This window comes from Leuciscus leuciscus, assembly GCF_965113295.1.
Source record: "Leuciscus leuciscus genome assembly, chromosome: 1".
Taxonomy (NCBI): Eukaryota; Metazoa; Chordata; class Actinopteri; order Cypriniformes; family Leuciscidae; genus Leuciscus; species Leuciscus leuciscus.
The window spans coordinates 61,110,537-61,130,413 of NC_138725.1; the positions used below are offsets into that span (position 1 = coordinate 61,110,537).

At 37.5% G+C, this 19,877-nt stretch overlaps 3 protein-coding genes across 3 annotated transcripts; 2 read left to right on the top strand and 1 right to left on the bottom strand.

The window, feature by feature from the left end:
* The first annotated feature begins 228 nt into the window (after positions 1 to 228).
* atf4b (activating transcription factor 4b) lies at positions 229 to 2,725 on the top strand. Its single transcript, XM_082178499.1, has 3 exons — positions 229 to 388; positions 1,213 to 1,599; positions 1,700 to 2,725. The coding sequence occupies exons 2-3, from the start codon at positions 1,311 to 1,313 to the stop codon at positions 2,677 to 2,679; spliced, it is 1,269 nt and encodes a 422-aa protein (XP_082034625.1). The 5' UTR covers positions 229 to 388; positions 1,213 to 1,310; the 3' UTR covers positions 2,680 to 2,725.
* A 145-nt stretch (positions 2,726 to 2,870) lies between these two features.
* LOC309505135 (GTPase IMAP family member 8) lies at positions 2,871 to 7,256 on the bottom strand. The gene is made up of 4 exons (XM_082178497.1): positions 6,683 to 7,256; positions 5,325 to 6,017; positions 4,605 to 5,186; positions 2,871 to 4,478 (listed from the first exon to the last, which is right to left on the bottom strand). Exons 1-4 carry the CDS (start codon positions 6,711 to 6,713, stop codon positions 4,426 to 4,428), a joined length of 1,359 nt encoding a protein of 452 aa, XP_082034623.1. The 5' UTR covers positions 6,714 to 7,256; the 3' UTR covers positions 2,871 to 4,425.
* A 2,275-nt stretch (positions 7,257 to 9,531) lies between these two features.
* On the top strand, positions 9,532 to 19,816 carry adsl (adenylosuccinate lyase). The gene is made up of 13 exons (XM_082165334.1): positions 9,532 to 9,811; positions 13,661 to 13,864; positions 14,048 to 14,092; positions 14,375 to 14,454; positions 14,784 to 14,955; positions 16,084 to 16,130; positions 16,257 to 16,347; positions 16,471 to 16,540; positions 16,621 to 16,768; positions 16,921 to 17,011; positions 19,084 to 19,173; positions 19,354 to 19,530; positions 19,662 to 19,816. The coding sequence occupies exons 1-13, from the start codon at positions 9,665 to 9,667 to the stop codon at positions 19,746 to 19,748; spliced, it is 1,449 nt and encodes a 482-aa protein (XP_082021460.1). The 5' UTR covers positions 9,532 to 9,664; the 3' UTR covers positions 19,749 to 19,816.
* Positions 19,817 to 19,877: the final 61 nt, after the last annotated feature.

Sequence of the window (19,877 nt, forward strand, 5' to 3'; positions counted from 1 at the left end):
TGTCTTAGCCCAATACCATACGTTTCCCTCATTTGACATTAACAAAAAGACTAGGTGATCTCAAAATGTTTTTGAATGAATTATTTTTCCTACGCATAATGATACAAATGGACTAAAAGTGATAGATCTATATGTTGTCTGCGCCCAGTAACACAAAAATAAACTCTCTGGCGGAAGGATATGTCTGCGCGGCACTGCGGCTCTATATAAACATAAACTCGACGTCATCACCTGCAGTTCCGTTCTTCTCACAGCTGATTATTGTTGCAACCCGAGCGATTCTGCTCTCCGCCGAAATGGCCGTGTGACCTGCTGCCTGTAGACAGCGCTCAAACTCCTCAGTGCATCAACATTGTGCACTGGCTCCATACATTTATATAAAAATGGCGTAAGTATACTTTTAACTGTTTTTGCCTTAAAATGTCACGATCGTCTCACCCACCCGACTGGGCGGGTCTGTAACATGAAATAGCTTAGCCTTATGGCCATTCATGTTTTCAGATTATTTCGTATGCGACTTAAATATATATTGTGGATGTATTGATTTTAATAGATTATGGAAATTGTTTGCGAATATTGTCATGACCCGCGTCTCGCGCTTAAAGCACCATATGTCTAACTTTACTCGACAGTGACAACGTCGGTCGATGAATTCGCAGTCATTCCTGTTTTAAAATTTACCATAATGTTTTTATTTTGTATTGTGAATTGCTCTTCAACACGCCTGAATGTTTTAATTCAAAATAAACATGAGCGCGATAGTTTAATTGACGTTTCTTTGTCACCTCGTGCTCTTTATAAAATGGCGTACGTTCCTGAAAAGGGAGCGGCAAGTCCCTGAAATGGCGGAGTCTTTATCCACTTTGATGAAACAATATAAAACAACATCGGCGTACCTTTGACCTCAAACAACAGTTTCAGCTAATTTTAAGATCCTATATAAAGCCATGAGATTTGGCCAATGTAAAATTGGTGTTGAGATTTTAAAAATGGAACCCAGTCTGCTGACAGTAAGAGATAAAGAACGTCACGTGGTAATGTCCATATATGGGTAGGTTGTGGGCAGATGATGTCATTGTTAGTCAGGAATAACTAATGAGGCTTTATTCTTTTTTTCTTTAAATGGCTTTACTTTTTTATAGCTTTTGTATTTGTTTAACATGTATACAATTGTTATACAAGTGATTAACTACTTTTAATATATGTTTGCAGGTCCTTCGTGGCAACTCTGACTTCTGCTGCACCTGACAGCACGAGATTATTCGAATTCTCAGTAGAAGACTCGTTGATTCAACTTGAAATAGATAGCCATGTCTTTGATGAGCTCACGGTTTGGCCAGGACGATATGGAGGTCCTTCTTTGGGACCCATCATCACCGATGGCTGACCCTCTGGGGTCTTTCTTAGATAAAGATGAGGAGGTTCTTCCTCTCGGAGGCGCTGAATCGCCCCTCTCATCTTTCTCTTCCTCTCCACTTCCCTCTCTCTCCCCACCCTGCACTCCTCCCTCCATTCAGAGGGGGGAGAAGGCTGGGCTCAGTCAGCTGTCTCTGGCCTGGTTCCCCTCAGATGAGCTGCGCCTAGATAATCATGGCAATGGTGAGGTGTAGCTATTTATTTAAAATGAGTGCCCTAGTTTCAGCATACTAATATTTTAAACATGCAATCATAATATGTAACTTTTTTTTCCCCATTTCAGATCATTCATTCAGTGAAATGGATTGGATGACAGAGCGAATTGATTTGAGTGAGTTTGATCTGGAGTCTTTGATTGGCTCCTATGATTCTGAGGATCCACCCAGTTCTCCTGAGGAGCTCATCACTTCTCTAGAGTCACAGATAGACCTGGAGTCCCTGCCTGTAGCTTCTGACAATACGCCTTCACCCTCTCCAGCAGCGTCCGTCCCTGAAATCGATCAACTTTCCAACTTTTCCTTCACTTTGAATACTCCAGTTGCTACTCCTTTCATTCCATCATCACCCTGTGAAATTTCAGATTCCTCCTCTGTGGTCCCTGAGCCCCAGGCTGAGTTTGAGATAAAGTCTGAACCTGCCTCCCCGGTCCCATCACCTTCCATCCTTCCACCAGAGTCCCCTTCTGATACTCTTGAGCTTGGTTGTGAGGTAGACATAGCTGAAGTTCAGAGTCCACCCCCCGTCGAGATGCAGGTGCCCAAAATAGTCCTGTCACTCACTCCAACCCGCATTGTTCTTGTACTTTCTCCCAAAGAGGAGGTTAATGCAATGATTACCCTTCCAGGTGAGATGGTTGTTGAAAATTCCCAGAGTTCAACTTCCCCCGACCCACAAACCCCAACGTCTCCCCAGTCTCGCTCTTCTAGGGTGAAGCCCTACTCCACACCCGATTCTAAGCCCACCCAAAATCAGCAGTCAGAGCTGTCTACCCTCTCAGGAAGAGTGAAGTCAGCCAGTGGTTCAAAGGTTGTGGTTGAAAAGAAAAAGCTGAAGAAAATGGAGCAGAACAAGACTGCCGCAACCCGCTACCGACAGAAAAAGCGTGCAGAGCAAGATTCTCTCCAGTCAGAGTGTACAGTCCTGGAGGAGAGGAATCAAGAGCTGACAGAAAAGGCAGAGTCCATTGCTAAAGAGATCCAGTATTTGAAAGAGCTAATGGAAGAAGTCAAGAGGGCAAGAGAGAGCAGAAATGTGAGGTCATAGAAAGAAATGGACACATAGGCTTGAAGCTGATAGAAATGGACGGTTTCAGCATAGCCTGAAGTGCAGAATACTAGGGATGTTGGTCCTAAAAGAAAGTATTTTATGAAGGGTTGAATAAATTCCTTTTTTTTCTGTTCTTTACCATTGTCTTGAGTATAAACGCTTCCTGCTTCCTTTTTTTTTGTCTTGTATATCTGTTGTATGCACAGTATTATATATAATGTGCATTGTTTGTTGATCTTTGTTTTTAATATACCCAATTGAAATTATGCTGTACAAATGCTTAATATTTCATCTAACTTTATTCATAGATGGTATGTTTTTATTTATTTATTAAATTCTGTAGAACTCAATATTTTGTAGTTGTATGGGCCTTTAACTGCATATAAGTTAGCTTGAATGGTATTTATGTAATAAACATTATAAAAAAAATTGTGCATTTTAATCTTTATTATGAAATGGAGGCAGAAATAAGTTTTAGTATTTTGTAAAATTATTTGTTTTTGACATTCACTACCTCAGTAGTAGGTACACATGGTAGAGATGGAATACTTTAAGGGACATATACAACTTAAAAAAAATAAAAATGTAGTCAAAAACAATTTACACAAACAGCATAACCCCACTGTTTATGACCAAGGAAAACTGGTGTATGGCTGGCAATAAAATAAGTTTAGTTCTTTTTGTTTTCTAGGCTTTCACAAACCGAGATTAAGGAAATTCAACCTGGAAGCTGAATTTGACAAAAACGCCCCACGATATGCAAAATTATTCTTTATTAATATGAAAATATGAAGTGAAAAGCATACAAAAGCTAAACTCTTTAGTCATCTCACGATCTCAGTGTATTCAGTCAAACCAGTTGAAAGTCACATTTGTGGCTGATATGATGTAGTTGGGATTTTGTAGTATATTCTCACATTGCGCCTAATATTTGCAGATAAAATAAATGTTACTATGCAATGCTCAAAACATTGGTAAATGTGTTTAGGTAGAATGTAATGCTGCCATCAAAGTCCTAAGTAGTTGTTAAGCATATCAAATTCATAAATAAAAAAAAACACAAGGTTCTTAAGGTTCTCAATGGGACTGTCTGTAGAACAACTGTATATTCAAGAATCCAGGCATATACTTAATGCCAAGTACTTAGACTTTATGATAATATAGTGAGTGCATTCAAAATAAATGTAAGCAATATTCCAACTTTGTGAAATGCAGTTTTACTAAATATCTGACAGTGTTTGAAGGTGCATGAAAAATGATGAGGTTGTGTAAATACTGTACAATACTGGGTATGAGTCCTGCTTTACACTGTGGAAATGAATAGTCATTTGGTTTGTCTGTTTCCACGATGCGTTTTTACATAACACTTGAAAATAATCAGCTCTGAAACTAATGCATGCTTTTGGTGATCAAAGTATTTGAGTACGGTTATTTGTGGTCTCTAGCTCACAGGATTAGAAGTTTATGTAAAGATTTTTTTCACCAGAAAGTGCTACGTGCTTCTAGCAACAGTGAATGTTCTTAATTTAAAACTTTATGAAAATGTGACTGAATCTTAACATTGCTCGAGCCAGAAATGTAGGTTGTAAGTCTAATTCTATCAAGATGACATACAAACACTGTGAATGGCCTTATGGGTAATAAACAGTTGCATAAATACCCCTTGTTTTGGGATCAAAAAGTTCAATAACTTCTACATTCCTCTTAGATTTACCAGAGTTGCACTTTATGTTGCCTTATATTTCACTGTAGAATGCATCTTCCACTCGTTTCCTCCTCTTCTAGTTCTTGATTTACTGTAGAACAAGGATGCAATGATCAGGTTTTACATATATATATGAGAACTATTCATATGAACAAATTATAATGTAACCTGATGTGAAAACCAACAATTATAATAATATAAGATGCAAACTACTTACATTTGACAGGTAAGAAAGGTTTCTGTCCATTCTCTGCTACCATTTCCTCTATTTTCTGCAAGAGTTCAGTCACCTGTGTCTTGTCGTTGTTGGCTTTTGTACAGTCCAGCACATGATAACAGTTCCAGCAATGCTGCATCAGTTTCAGCAGCTCTCCTCCATCCCGCTGGATGTGATCCTCGATGGATGCGCCATACAGCCAATCGCCACATGAAAACAGCACTAGTGTGTGAAGACACGCCTCCTCGCCAAACATTTCCAAATGGCTCTTGAGGGCCTGCCTCTTTTTGGGAGTGAGGGTTGAAACTACAGGGATTACCAGTAATAGTGCATGTGGGCCAGGATGGAGAAGCCCTGCCCCTTGTTTAATTTCTTTTCGAATGTTCTTTGGTGTACGGTGGGCGGAGAACCAATCCCATCCTGGTGTGTCAACAATTGTGAGGCGCCGACCAGCAACCAATGCTTGATGACGGACAGACACCTCAGTGGGGCGTCCTGATTCAAACACACGACAGCCCAGTAGAAGATTACCTGCAGAGCTCTTACCTGCTCCACGCCAGCCTACTAGCAGAACCCGTAACTCTGTTAAAAAGAAATTGGGATATTGCAACAAAAGGAAATTCACATGATGAAAATGCACTTTGCATGTTCTAAGGAGACATTCTGCAAAGTTACTAGCAAAACAAAGGTACAAGAGAATGAATCAGATGCGAAACTCACCTCTTGGTGGAGATCTAAACATTGCTGCTGTCCTCTCCACGTCTGGGACTCCATCCTCTTCTCTTTCATTTTCTTCATCATCGAATCCAAGGCTTGGCCTCACCATTTCAAAGAACCAGCCTTGATTCTCCCGAACCATTTCCTCGACTTTTTGTAAAAGCTCTGCAACTTGAGCACTTTTGTCTGAGCAGGTGTTATCCAAGGCATGATACCTGCTGCCACACTTCTCCACCAACCTCTGCAGCGCTGCCCCGCCATCCACGATAAATTCCTCAACACCCTTATCCTGCAACTGGTCCGCACAGGTGAACAAAACCATGGTGTGCCTCCATATTCCTGCTCCCAGTTCTCTAACTCGGGCCCAAAGACCTTGCCAGTGGTTTTCGGTGAATGGAACTCCGATGGGAACTACCAGCAGCAGGGCATGGGGACCAGGAGAACATTGATCAATGAAGGACTGCTGGTTCTCTGAGTCCGTCTCATCAGTTGTGTCTTCGGTTTCCAGATTCCATCCTGGGGTGTCAATGATCAACAGTCGCCAGGTGAGTATGTCTACCCAATGTTTTTGGTCTGTTTGGGAATTGTCAGATGGGTTTTTCTCCTGGCTCAAGATGGTATTCAGTGTTGAGGTCTTACCAGAGCCCTGGAACCCCAGCAACAGAAGGCGCCACATGGGTGGAGAGGATCCCTCTGCTTTTGAGAAACAGAGATGAAAGCGAAAATTAAGTGATCAAAACAACAGGCAGATCAGTCCATGCAGACTACATCCACAACTCCTATTTGTTCACTCTGACATTCTGAGCAACCCCAGAGCATTACAACTATATCCTTGTAACCTGTTGATGACCGCCATAGTATATACTGTAAATTGAAAACTGGTGCATGTAGTCCTGCACTAAATAACCTGAACCGTAACCAGTCTTGTGATTGTAAAATAATAACCTAAAACACTTACATTTGACAGATAAGAAAGGTTTCTGTCAATGCTACTACCACATCCTTTATTTTCTGCAAGAGTTCAGTCACATGTGTCCAGCACATGATAACTGTTCCAGCAATGCTGCATCAGTTTCAACAGCTCACCTCCATCCCTCTAACCCAAACTGTTAGCCTTATGATCTCATTCTAATGCTGAACCTTAGATCAGTTTCAATGACATTTGTGTGGGCATCTGCTTTTGTATGATGGCAAACTGATCTAGAAACAGCTGAGACTCTCCTGTCTGCATTAGAAATCCCCAGAGACACAGGAAGCGCACGTAATGCAGAGGGGAAGTGAGTCAGCTGCCTGTGTAGGTAGGATTTGAAAGTGGAAAATTGACTGACATACGAATAAAGTTACATTTTAATGTCACTTACCAGCATTTAAATCAGAAGAGACCGTAGCCATCTTGTGTCTAGCTGGTCCGTTGTCTCCTGCTCTCTCTCTCTCTCTCTCTCTCTCTCTTGCTGTTTTGTCTCAGTTGCCTGTGCTCAAAACATTGCTTTCTCCCCTCTTATCTCCCTCCTACTCTATTTCCCCCGCTCTCCCAGAGATTTTCTGATTATACCACACCCTCACAACCTTTCGCTCTGCTTCTTTTTTACTTTCTTTACCTCATGAAATGATACAAGCAGGAGGAGCTGGGAGAAAGAGGCTAATAGAGAGCAGAGCGATGTAAGGAGGGAGTGAGAAAAAATATGTGGCTTGTGATTCATTTTAGTATAGAGTTAGTGGGTTAGTATTATACGGTAAGTAACCTCCTAAAATTCTTAGGTAGTAATGAATAATAAGTGTGGGGTGGTTTGCAGTTCTTTCATTGTGTAGTGTTGAGTTTGGGGGTGGAGCACAGGCTGTCATTAGACCAATGAAAAGATGGAAGTATCCAGTTTAGCACCGCCCACCTGATTCTGCAGTATGACCTAAACCCAGCAGCACTGAAATACTAGAGCGAGTAAAGCAAACACTGGACACTTTTTGTTCCTTATAAATAAAGTGTCATACGTCAAACACTAGTGTAGCCTATTATAAAGCAGTCTAGTGAGTATGAAAAGTAATATTAATATGATCAAATAATTGTAAAAATCAGAACAAATAAATAAACAAACTAATTAATTAAGGGAAATTACATTAATTTGAAAAGCTTTACAAATTCCAAAGTCTAGGGTTCGGTGTTTCATATTCGACAAAGTTTCAGTACTCATCTTAAAATCTGTTTTACAAAAATAGTAAATGCAAATCTTGCTTTATGAATGTCCTCCTGTGAACCAGGAAAAAATTTTTTTTTTTTTTTTTTTTTTTTTTTTTTTCAATGTCTGTATTGTTTGGAGTATAAGAAACAAATGGGGGGAAAAAAGATAGTTTATTCTTATTTTATGCTATGTCCTCTATAGAGGAAACCAGGACTTAGTTATTAAAAAAACAAAGAAGAAGAAAGAAAGAAATGAAATGAAAAGAAAAGAAATGTAAAGACAAAAAGAATGTCATTTTTTGTTCATTCACCAATCAATTTTTAGGTTTTAGGCTTTAAAAAAAAAAATTATCAAACTTTAAGGATATATATATCCTCAACTATATAAAAGATGGAACAGAATAATTTGATATACTATTTTGCTTTATACAATATGTGTGTAAAATGGCCATAAATGGGTAGTCCTATTCGAAACAATGTATCTATACTCAATGTATGAGTGAATCTTATTTACATATTAATGTGTTCTTGGGGCAAAATGTGCTAAAAAAAATATGTGTAACAAGGAGAGTAATATAACTTGGCAACATTTTCATAAAAACATTTCATAGGAATATTGATGTAATTTCTTTCCCTATGTACTTGTGTCTACCCGAAATGCCTGATAAACATGATGATATGAAATCGATGCACTGTTTCGTAACAAAAAGTCATGTTCTGATTTAAAACCCCATAAACCCATAACATCCTGAGATGTTTATTTACAACATACAATTAGAAAGTTAGTCCGATGGCAATGGAGGCAATGGAGACCAAGGAGAAGGAATTATCATGGTGAAACCTCCAAACATTTGGAATCTCTGAAAAACCCTGAATGTATTCTTTACAGGACATCCAGACTTAAACGTATGTTGTCAGAGAACTTCACTAAAATATAATGTCCTCTTCAGAGGACAATAGGCCAGTGAGGACCAGTAGGATACTGTCTCAATAAAGAAAGCATTATCAAAGAGCCTTGCTTGAGATGATACTGTATCCAATTTCATTATAGCTTTTGTGTAATATTTATTTAATTACACATATTGAACATAAATATTTTATGGTAATATATATATATATATACGCATATAGCATTTATTTCAGTCTTAGTTTAAAAAAAATATATTATATTGTTTATTAATTTTTCAAATGAATTTAAAACCTTAAACTATAGAAACACTAGATGGCGTCAAAAGTCCACTGTGTTATTAGCCCGATCCTGTTTAATATTATGATAAATTATATTTTTATGAATGTTGGTAAAGACATTGGATCATCACTTTATGCAGATGATGGGGCTATATGGAAAATGTTAACACTATTATAACATACAAAAATCAATCACGGTGAAAATATATAAAGGGAGGTGTAGAAAAGAGGAAGTGGCTCTTGCAAGGCTAAGACTTCGACACGCTGCATTAAAGTCAACTTTGTATTAACAAAATGCGTTTCTGAGAAATGTGACAGTTGTAATGTACCAGAAAATGTTGAGCATGTTATTTTGTGGTGTAATAAATATAGTTCTGAGAGGATCATTTTACGTGACAAGATGTACGGATTAGAACGTGGATGGAATTTGGAAGGGATTTTAGGAAGGAATGAGAAATTGAGGGACTTTTGGGAGGCTCTCTTTTTTCTTTTTAAGAAATTAAGGAATAGATCACATTATATAGGTTAGGTATAGTTATTTTGAGTTAGTTTCTTTTGCATATGTGAGTATGTATATCTCCATGTATGTGTATATGTGTGTGTATATGTATATATATGTGTGTGTGTGTATATATGTGTGTATATATACATATATATGTATAACTATTATTATTATTATTAATACAAATTAAAAATAAATGTTGACCTGAAGAATGCAAAACCCTGATATTACACACTCCTGTACAGTGGGGTGGCGGTATGCACCTATAAGTGCTGGTTTGCGATCCGCCATTAAACTGAAAGAAGAAGAAGTCCACTGTGCCTGTGCCTGTGCATGTGTGCATGTGCCGCTCTTTGCCGTCGATCTATTAGAACTGTCGTAAACCCTGTAAGTCTCCTCTTGGACACAAGAGGGTTGCAACAGGAGTTCATCTTCACACAGTCTTGTGTTCACTGGGCGCTTCACTGATCCGCTGCTGGCATGGAGGGATCCGGGGACGAGTTCATGAAATACCGCTCACCGCTGGTGTCGCGGTACGCCAGCAAAGAGATGGCCTATAACTTCAGCGACAGGAAAAAATTCACCACATGGAGAAAACTGTGGATTTATCTCGCTAAGGCAGAGCAGGTCTGGATATTTCTCTTACGTGTATTTCTGCAAACTGTCTAGCTGTTACTGATAATTTTGTTGTTATTGTGATCCTCTGAATGCCAAGTGTGTGATACTGTCTTGAGTTTTTGACCTTGAGTGAGTAAGTGGAGATCTCAAGTTGCCAACTTTCTTAGTCTAAAAATAGTTTGAAAGTTTGAACATGAGCTGTGCTGTAATATTAAACGTTAATGTTTTAATTTAAAAGTGGACCAGGCTGACAAACTTGCCTAACGTATACAAAGAAGTACTGTGGTGGTAGCCAGAGGCGGAAAGTAACGAATTACATTTACTCGCGTTGTAACGTTAATTGAGTAGGTTTTTTTTTTGGTGCGTAACACGTTACTTCTACTTTAAGTCGTTTTTAAAATCTGTAATTTTACTTTTACTTAAGTACGTTTTGATTGAAGTATTGTAGGCTACTTCGCTACATTTTTAAATCCGTTACTGAGTAACAAAATGAAGAGTTCAGATGCAAAAGCCTCTAGTGCCATCTGAAATTTTCTTCTAGAATGATCATTTTTATAAAGCTTGTATATTTAAGTTCAGTAATTTCACTTAAATGACAATTAATAGGTAATTTGCATTGTCATTAAAGTGAAATTAATATTGAACTTAAATACTGCAAGGGCTGGAGAACAAATGTGCAAAAGAAAAAAAGTGATGCAACACCGTCGAAAGCGAACCATTGTCAGTATGGGCAATATTTGGATGTGCAGTAAACGACTGATGATAATAATAATAACAACCATAATTTAATAATACCGTTAACTAATTTATTTAATAATTGATTAATACTGTAAACCGTGATAATTTCTGAGATGGTTATCATACTGTTTGAAAATCTACAACCTCGGAGAGTCCCCCACCACATCCTGCCCCGCCAAAAAGTAACTCAGTAACTTTTACTCTGAGTAAATTTTAAATGAGCTACTTTTTACTTTTACTTGAGTAGATATTTAGACCTGTAATTTGACTTGTACTTAAGTAAAATTTCATTGAAGTAATAGTACTTTTACTTGAGTAGAATATTTTAGTACTCTTTCCACCTCTGGTGGTAGCCTACCACGGTACACTGATGGAATTAAATATAGTAATATCATTGTACATTATTTAATATATACCATAGTACTAGAGATGCACCGATTGATCGGCTGGTGACCGGAATTGGCCGATTTTCACGTGATCGGCCATGACCGGCGACCGACCGGTCAGTCTGACATATGCCGATTTTATGCCGGTCAAATGTACTCGGGCGCCGCATGATTAACATCGCGCAACATCAGCATCACACGTGCACACGGAACGCACATTTAGGAACCTCGTGAATTACGGCCGTTTCACACCGCAAATGTCAGTGGCGCGTGAGCAGTGCGGATTTTTTCCCGACGTGCATGTTAATCAATGAGTGCATTCACACCGGCAGCAGGAGCGTCGCGTGAGCAGCAGTGAAGCGGGGGTTTCGGCGCGGGTCTATTTTTGCTACGCTGCTCACGCTCAAAGTGAAAGCACACTTTTGATGGACAAACTAAAAATGTATTCACACAAAAAGTGCTCAAAATGCACAGAATAAGCATGTCTAGTGTGTTTTAACAAGAACTGGAGTATGTCAGAAAAGAAAACGAAGACTCAAAAATATTTGTAGAAGATTTGTTTTCATTATTCAGTTTTGGTTGCAAGTATGGTTATGATTATAAAAAATAAATAAAGTAAACTAGCCAGACAATTATAGAAATATCTTTATACTGCAAGGCTATATATATATATATATATATATATATATATATATTATTATATAATATAATATAATATATATATAGGCCTATATATTATTGACATTACCTGTTTTCATACAGAAGTTTAGTTTGCTAAATATATATATTTTTAAATTTGTTGGATATTGGATATGAAAAGAATGAAATGGTTCTTCCATGACACTTTAGATGTGTGTGAATTTTCCACACCATGAGTAATTTATATAGTTCTATTTTATAGCGATTATCTGTTCAAAAAATTATCTATGTTCTATGCAAAATGTAAAATGTTCTATTAAAGAAAAGATAGAAAATAAATATTTGTGTGTGCTGTAAAGTGGTTGGAAAAAATGAAATCGGAATCGGCTAAAATCGGTATCGGCAGGTCAAACTCAATGAGAAATCGGAATCGGCCTAGAAAATTGTAATCGGTGCATCTTTACCATAGTACTGTAATTTGTGTAGGCTACCCTGCTATAAGGCATTTTCAAGAGTATTATCATTGTACATGAACAGAACAAAAATTGTACCTTGGAACTTCTTGGAAGTGGTGGTTATAGAATGGTTGGTGATTGTATTAATACCATGGTAGTTTGACATTTACCATGATACTGAATCCCTACTATAATTATGTTCCATGGTATTTGGTGGTACTATGGTAAAAGTCCAAAAAGCAAAACTATGTGTCTAAAAACATTGTAGTGCCATGATAATTTGATGTAGTAGTGTGTTTTTGTATGCAGTATATAAAACTTATACCTCTGTTTTAACTGTCATGTCTATCTCCGTATATGTCAGGTTAAAGGTCACTGAATCTCTCAAAACATAAGCTCACAGTAACTCAGCTGTTTAGATGATAGTGTAGGAACCAGTGTTAGAAGAGGACTCTCAAATTCATATAACAGATATTCAGTTTGCTGAGATTAACAATAGTTGAATTGATAAGAAATCAAATTATTGACTGTTGACCAGTGGACTTTGCTGGTTTAGCTGACATGGGAAGGCTTGCATATTGGTTGTTTCTTTGAAGTGTGTATAAAAATCAATAACTACGATTTTGGGATCGCCCACCCAGTCACCCATAAATCTCCAAGTAAATGCCGCAGTCTGTTCAATTAGCACTGGGAAATGTTAACTGAACACAGTCCTCTGGTCACATGGTGGTCATTCTCTGACCCGATGATGAGACAGACAGGTTTCTGTTTGCGGCTCTGGAAGTAAAGTCACGCTGCAGAACTTTACTAATCTAGTCCTTGGGACGCACCGTTCTAGACGAAGCCCTGGGAAAGATTGTACAAGTGTGTGTTTCCAAAATAACTAACGTAAATGTAAACCTTTACCCTCTCTCTGTGTTTTGCTAGTGATGAAACAAATATGCTGATAAAATGTGTTACAGCAAAATGATATGAGGATGCAACAATATTGCAATTCTGGCCGATGTAATTAGCAAATAATTACTTTGAAATGTATAATTATGATAATTTTATAATAAATGAACTAAAGCATTAAATAAATAGAATAATCTTTTAAAATGCTACAAGTGAAGTTAGATATGACAACATTTAAAATGACCGTATGAAAAATGGATATTCATTGTAAGATTTGCTAAAAATGACCAAGAGAATATGATAAATATGGTAAATGATAGAGATAATAGAAATGGGAATGCATTGATAATTAATATGAATAAATTATAATATAATTGAACAAAATCTCTGAAATTGGCTGATAACCAAGATGATATTTGGTATATTGTGCTGCTTTAACATTGTTAACAATAAGTTTTATTGTGAATGGAGCTGTTCAGATTGTAGTCCTGCAACACAGAATAAAAATAAATAAATAATTTTCAAGCCCTGTAAAAGTTCTAATGGGTTTTGTGACTTTTATAATACTTGTTCTATCTACAACATAAAGTACATACAGTCATACCTCAAATGTGAAAAAACATAAGCTACTAACAAGCTTCTACATATTGCAACTTGGTGCTTGAATTACAATGGGAATGTTAAATGCGTGAAAATGCAATCTATTTTTAATACATTTCTTTATCGCTCTAATATTCTGTCTGCAGGCGTTGGGTCTCCCCATAACCGATGCCCAGGTGAGTGAGATGGAGTCTCACGCGGACGACATTGATTTCGTCATGGCTGCAGAGGAAGAGAGGAAGTTGAGGCATGATGTCATGGCTCATGTGCACACGTTCGCTCATTGCTGTCCCACTGCTGCTCCCATCATCCACTTGGGCGCCACTTCCTGTTATGTGGGAGACAACACGGTGAGGCAAAAATATGATCACACCACTATCTGTTCCTATTAATTGGACTCGGTGGAAGTGCTGCTGAACGCAAAATCCATGCAAACCATGCAAAACCCTTCTAAGAAAAAGCATGTTGTTCTAAAGTATATTTCTATTATTTTAAAATGGTCTTATTGAAATGTGTGTGTGCTTTATCTGTAGGATCTGATAATGCTGCGTGATGGATTTGATATTCTGCTACCCAAGGTTTGACTTTCTGATATTTTCCAGCTTATGACAACTGATGCTTATTAAGGTTCTTAGTTCCATTTAAATATAAAATTAAGAAATTAATTATCAATGTACTGTATTCAATTATTTTGACAAATAAATAGTGTAAAATGGTCTAATTAATTTATAGTTAAATTTGTAGTTAAATGTAACATTAAATAATAAATCACTTGTCAAATTGGCAAATAAATGTATGGCCATAATTTCCATCCACTGCAGTAAAGTGTTTATTGTTTTCAAACATTCTCTCTTCTATAGTTGGCTCGTGTCATAGACAGGCTGGCTAACTTTGCAGAGAAATACGCTGACCAGCCGACTTTAGGCTTCACCCACTATCAGTGAGTAAATTCAGGGTTCAGTGCATGTACTAAACCTCTCAAATAAGTATTTAGATATTAGAGCATGTTTAAAGTGTGCATGTAAAATTAATTGTTTCTACCATTTTCCTTTCTTCCTCCCCATCGTCTATTCATTTATGATCTGTCCATCTAATGTTTGACACATCTTTTCAGCATTCACTAATTTTTTAACCCATACAGCATTATTCATTTTCTTCAAATCTCTTATTTTTCATATTCCTTCCTTTCATCTTTTCTTCATCTAATACAACAATACTAGACTGGTTTTGGGTTTATTTCCCCTCTCCTCGTCCCCATCTTTTTCTCAGACCAGCTCAGCTGACTACTGTCGGGAAGCGTGCGTGTCTGTGGCTGCAGGATCTGGTCATGGACATGCGTAATCTTCAGCGCGCAAGAGAGGACCTGCGCTTCCGGGGCGTCAAAGGAACCACAGGCACTCAGGCCAGCTTCCTGCAGCTCTTCCAGGGGGATCATGAGAAGGTGAATGCGGCTGCATGAAAATCAACAGCTGAATCTGATTTTTATACCTTAACACTGGCTTACTTTATACCTAGTAGTGTGCACTTTGTCTCCAGCATACATACTATACACACTACCTTTCAAAAGTTTGTGGTCAGTATGATTTTTTAAAAATAAATTAATACTTTTATTCAGCAAGGATGCATGAAATGAAGTAAAAGTGACAGTAAAGACTTAAGCATTATATTAAAAAAATATTAAAAAACCATTTCAAATAAATATTATTTTATGTAGGGAGGTTTTCACAAAAATATTAGCACTATTTAAGAGTGAAGCTGTTTTCAACATTATAATAAGATAATTATGATAATAAGAAATGTTTCTTGAGCAGAAAATCAGCATATTAAAATTATTTCTGAAGGATCATGTGACACTGAAGACTGGAGGAATGATGCTGAAAATTCAGCTTTGACATCACAGAAATAAATTACATTTCAAAATAATATATTAACAGAAATTTTTTTTTGTAAATTGCAATAATATTTCATAATATTACTTTTTTTCACTGTATTTTTAACAAAAACATGCAGCATTGATGAGCGTAAGAGACTTCTTTCATAAATATAAAAAAAAATCGTACTGACCTTACATTTGACCTAAAAACGTACATTTTTGTGCTTTTTTTAAATCTTTGTTGCAATTAATACATTTAGGGTACGTTTACACGACAAAGATGTACTAAAAACGGAAAAGTTTTTCGTACAGACGACAACGTTGTCAAAACGCTCCCTGTTCACACAGGTCCGCGAAAACGACTAAAAACGCTGTGTTATTCATGCCAGGCCAGTAGTGGGCGAAGTCACTTTATAAAGAAACACTACGCACCCAAAGACTGAACACGTAATACGCATGCGCATATGACATTAGCGTTTTCACAAATTCACATGTTTATATGGAGATGATAACAGTATAGTTTTCAAAAACTTGCACTTTGAAACCTGTTTTCAAAAGTTTACGCTTTCAGTCCCCCAAAACGCCATTGTCGTGTAAATAATGGCCTAAATTGTGATATTATCGAATTGGATAGGTGTATCGTCCCAGCTCTAGTATATTCTATGGTTGAACTGAATTTGGACTTTTCTCTCTTAGGTGGAGGAGTTGGATATGAAGGTCACTGAGATGGCTGGATTTAAAAAGTATGCTCAGGCTATTTAATTTCTGCTTTCGTTGTTTAATAAATGCTTCTAATCACTTAAATGTTGTTGGCTAGAGACTTACATGTTTTTGTGTGCACGTGGTTATTGAGTTCTCTATTTCTCTAGATCATACTTGGTGACGGGTCAGACGTACAGTCGTAAGGTGGACGTCGACTCGCTCTGTGTGCTGGCCAGCCTCGGAGCCTCGGTACACAAGGTCAGACATGAATATCAGATCAGCTTTATGAACTTATAAATGAGCTGCTTTAACAATCCACAATAGTTACAGAAAAGCAACAGACAATATTTGTTTGATTAGAACAACCTGTTTTTGCTGTAGATTTGCACTGATATTCGTCTGTTGGCTAATCTGAAAGAGATCGAGGAGCCGTTTGAGAAAGAGCAGATTGGTGAGTTTGTATGTGAGACAGGGGATTTTGATGACATTTTAAATCAACCTCTGATCTGTCATGGTTTCCTCTGTTTGTAGGTTCCAGTGCCATGCCATACAAGAGAAACCCCATGCGTGCTGAGCGCTGCTGTAGTCTTGCTCGCCACCTGATGGCGCTGGTGTCAGACCCTCTGCAGACCGCATCAGTGCAGTGGCTGGAAAGAACCCTGGACGACAGCGCTAACAGGCACTGTTATGACATCTGTTGTCTGACCATATGATGTGCCATTGCACCATTTTGGCTTTGTGAAGATGAAACTTTAGGCTCTTTCTTTCACCAACATCCTGTCTATATCTATATATAATTTTTTTTTTTTTTTTTTTTGTGTGCTTATTTAGGAGGATCTCATTGCCTGAGTCCTTCCTCACTGCTGACATCATCCTCAGCACTCTGCAGAACATCACTGAAGGGCTGGTGGTGTATCCTAAGGTGTGTGTGTGTGTGCAACTCTCAAATGCATTTTGACTTCTGGGTAGTCTCTTTTCAACACACATTTTAAAAAGTTTCAGTATCAAATATCAGTATCTGGTTTTATTAAATGAACTAAATGAGACGCTGATTACTTAGTCCAAATAATTGCATTTATACCATGGGCTGTTTAAATACTCGATTCTGATTGGCTGGAAGGTGTGCAGTAAAACCCTTTAATGCACAGGTAGTTCCAGTCAGTTTGATTACAGTTACAGTTCGAAATGAATCCGCTACTATAAACATTGGTAACCATAGTAACACAGTTACACTTGCAAGCAGAGTGAGAGACTCATATGAAAACGTTTATTTAGGTAGGCTAAATGGATGATTTTTGCATATCGTTTAATTTGTATGGTGAATATGGCAATTTTGAGAAATGGGCCCAGGCACAAGACGAAAAAGAAGACTTGTTGAATGACAAAAAGCGGCACAAAGAATTAACAATAAATAAATGACATGATTAGTTCAAATAAAGATTGCCTTGTCACTGTCAGTGTTGCCTGTCATTCATAAATAATTTTAATAAATCCATTAAAGAATCATTAAGTTAGCTATATGCTTAAGCAACGAGGGGACTGTAGCTGCTAGACTTTAAAGAGACGCACACGTTAACTCGCGCACGCATCTCTCTCTCTCTCTCTCTCTCTGTTCCTTCTCTTTCAGTTCTCTGTCTCTCTCTTTTAATAATGAATTTAAATAAATGTGATTCATTCAAATAAAAGCAATCAGATGGCTCTACTTTATTTAAAGTGGACGGAGTGCTAGAACTAACGAGCTGTAACTTAAGAAAATAACCGTCATTTTTACACGTCTGTTAAAAAATTACACTGTGAACATCAGTTACAGCTTTAACTTGTGTTTAACTTGGCAAATAACCAAGGTATAAGCGGGATAATCCACAGCTAGCCATGCATTAAAGAATTTTAATGCACTTCGTAGAGGCAACCACCCTCCGCTTCGCGTCGGGCGGTTCTTCGCCTCTACGTCGTGCATTAAAATCCTTTAATGCATGGCTAGCTGTGGATTATCCCTTACATATACTACTGTTCAAAAGATTTAAGATTTAGTTTTTTGTTTGTTTTTGAAAGTAGTCCTTTATGTTCACTAAAGCAAATCTAAAATACAGTAAAAACAGTAACATTGTGAAATATTATTACAATTTAAAATAACTTTTTTCCATTTTAATATTTTAAAATGTAATTTATCCCTGTGATGCCAAATCTGTATTTTAGAATCATTACTCCAGTCTTCTTCAGTCACATGATCCTTCAGAAATCATTCTAATATGCAGGTTTTCTGCTCAAGAAACATTTTCTATATCAATGCATTTATTAATGATATTTAAACCATATAACAATATTTGATGAGTAAAGCCCCAAATGAAGATAATTAAAAATCTTTACATTAGTCAGTTTATTATAGATAATTATCACATAAAATTGACATCTGTACTGTTTAAAGGGGTCATGAATTGAGAAATAAAATTTTCTTGATCTTTTGACAAGAAGAGGTCATTGTACTATAAAAAATCCTGTAAGTTTCAGAATTCAAAGCCTCTTTGTTAGTCCAAAAACAGATTTTATTGAAACCAAGCTGCTCACTACCTCACAAATACATAAGGAATAAACATAAATAAAGGTGATTAATTGGCACGCTGTCTTTGAGGTGTAGACTCTGGCTCGAAGCCTCGAACATGTATGGCTGAATTTTACTGGTTGCCATTTTTCAACATCTGGAGGTTTTCAAAACAGTTGCACACGTGTAATGGTGGGGACATTGAAAAAATATTTGAATATGCAAAACTGTTATCCAATAATCGAAGTGGGCGTTTACTTCCAAGTCTTGAATGCGGCAGCATGTTTCAAAGAGAGGGTCAAAAACAAGAAAGAAAAATAGCCTATTACTTCTAAATTATGTTTTTTTTATCAAAAAAATCTTGATAACATTAATAGGGGATCTCAGAGAACATTATACATAAAAAACAATGCAGTTCATGACCCCTTTAATCATTCTCTCTTTCTCTTTTATAGGTGATCGAGAGGCATATCCGTCATGAGCTGCCCTTCATGGCTACTGAAAACATCATCATGGCCATGGTGAAGGCTGGAGGAAACAGACAGGTCAGAACAATCAGCCATTAATGAATAAGAACAATCTTGTCTTGTAAATAAATTTGCTTTGGCAAATCAACCCCAAGATGTTTGAATACATTTCTTGCTGTAAATATTGTTTCTGTGAGCACAGCAGATGTTTACAGTGCCTAGCATTGACTAACATGTTTGTACTGAAAACACACTCAGGACTGCCATGAGAAGATCCGTGTTCTGTCCCAGCAAGCTGCGGCCGTGGTCAAACAGGAAGGGGGAGATAATGACCTACTGGCTCGGGTTCAGGCTGATCCATATTTCACCCCCATACTCGGACAGCTGGACAGCGTTCTGGATCCCAAAACCTTCATCGGCCGAGCCCCACAACAGGTACACGCATGCAGCCTAGACACGCCTGTACATCTACTGCTGTCCTATTAATATTTATCACATGATTAACATAATGTTTTAATCATGAGGTAGGCTGTAATACCCTTCCAATCGCTCCCTCTCTTTCACAGGTTACAAGATTTTTGTCTGAGGAGGTCAGGCCTGTTCTAGAGCCATACAAATGTAAAATGGACGTGAAGATTGAACTAGAGCTTTAAGACACACACACATGCGAGACTGTGACTGATGCATCTGTATGACAATAAATAAATGTCAAGCTGTTTAACTTTTCGTGTGCTCTTTTATGTGACATTTTGACAACATTTAGTTCTCAAACTCCAGGGTAG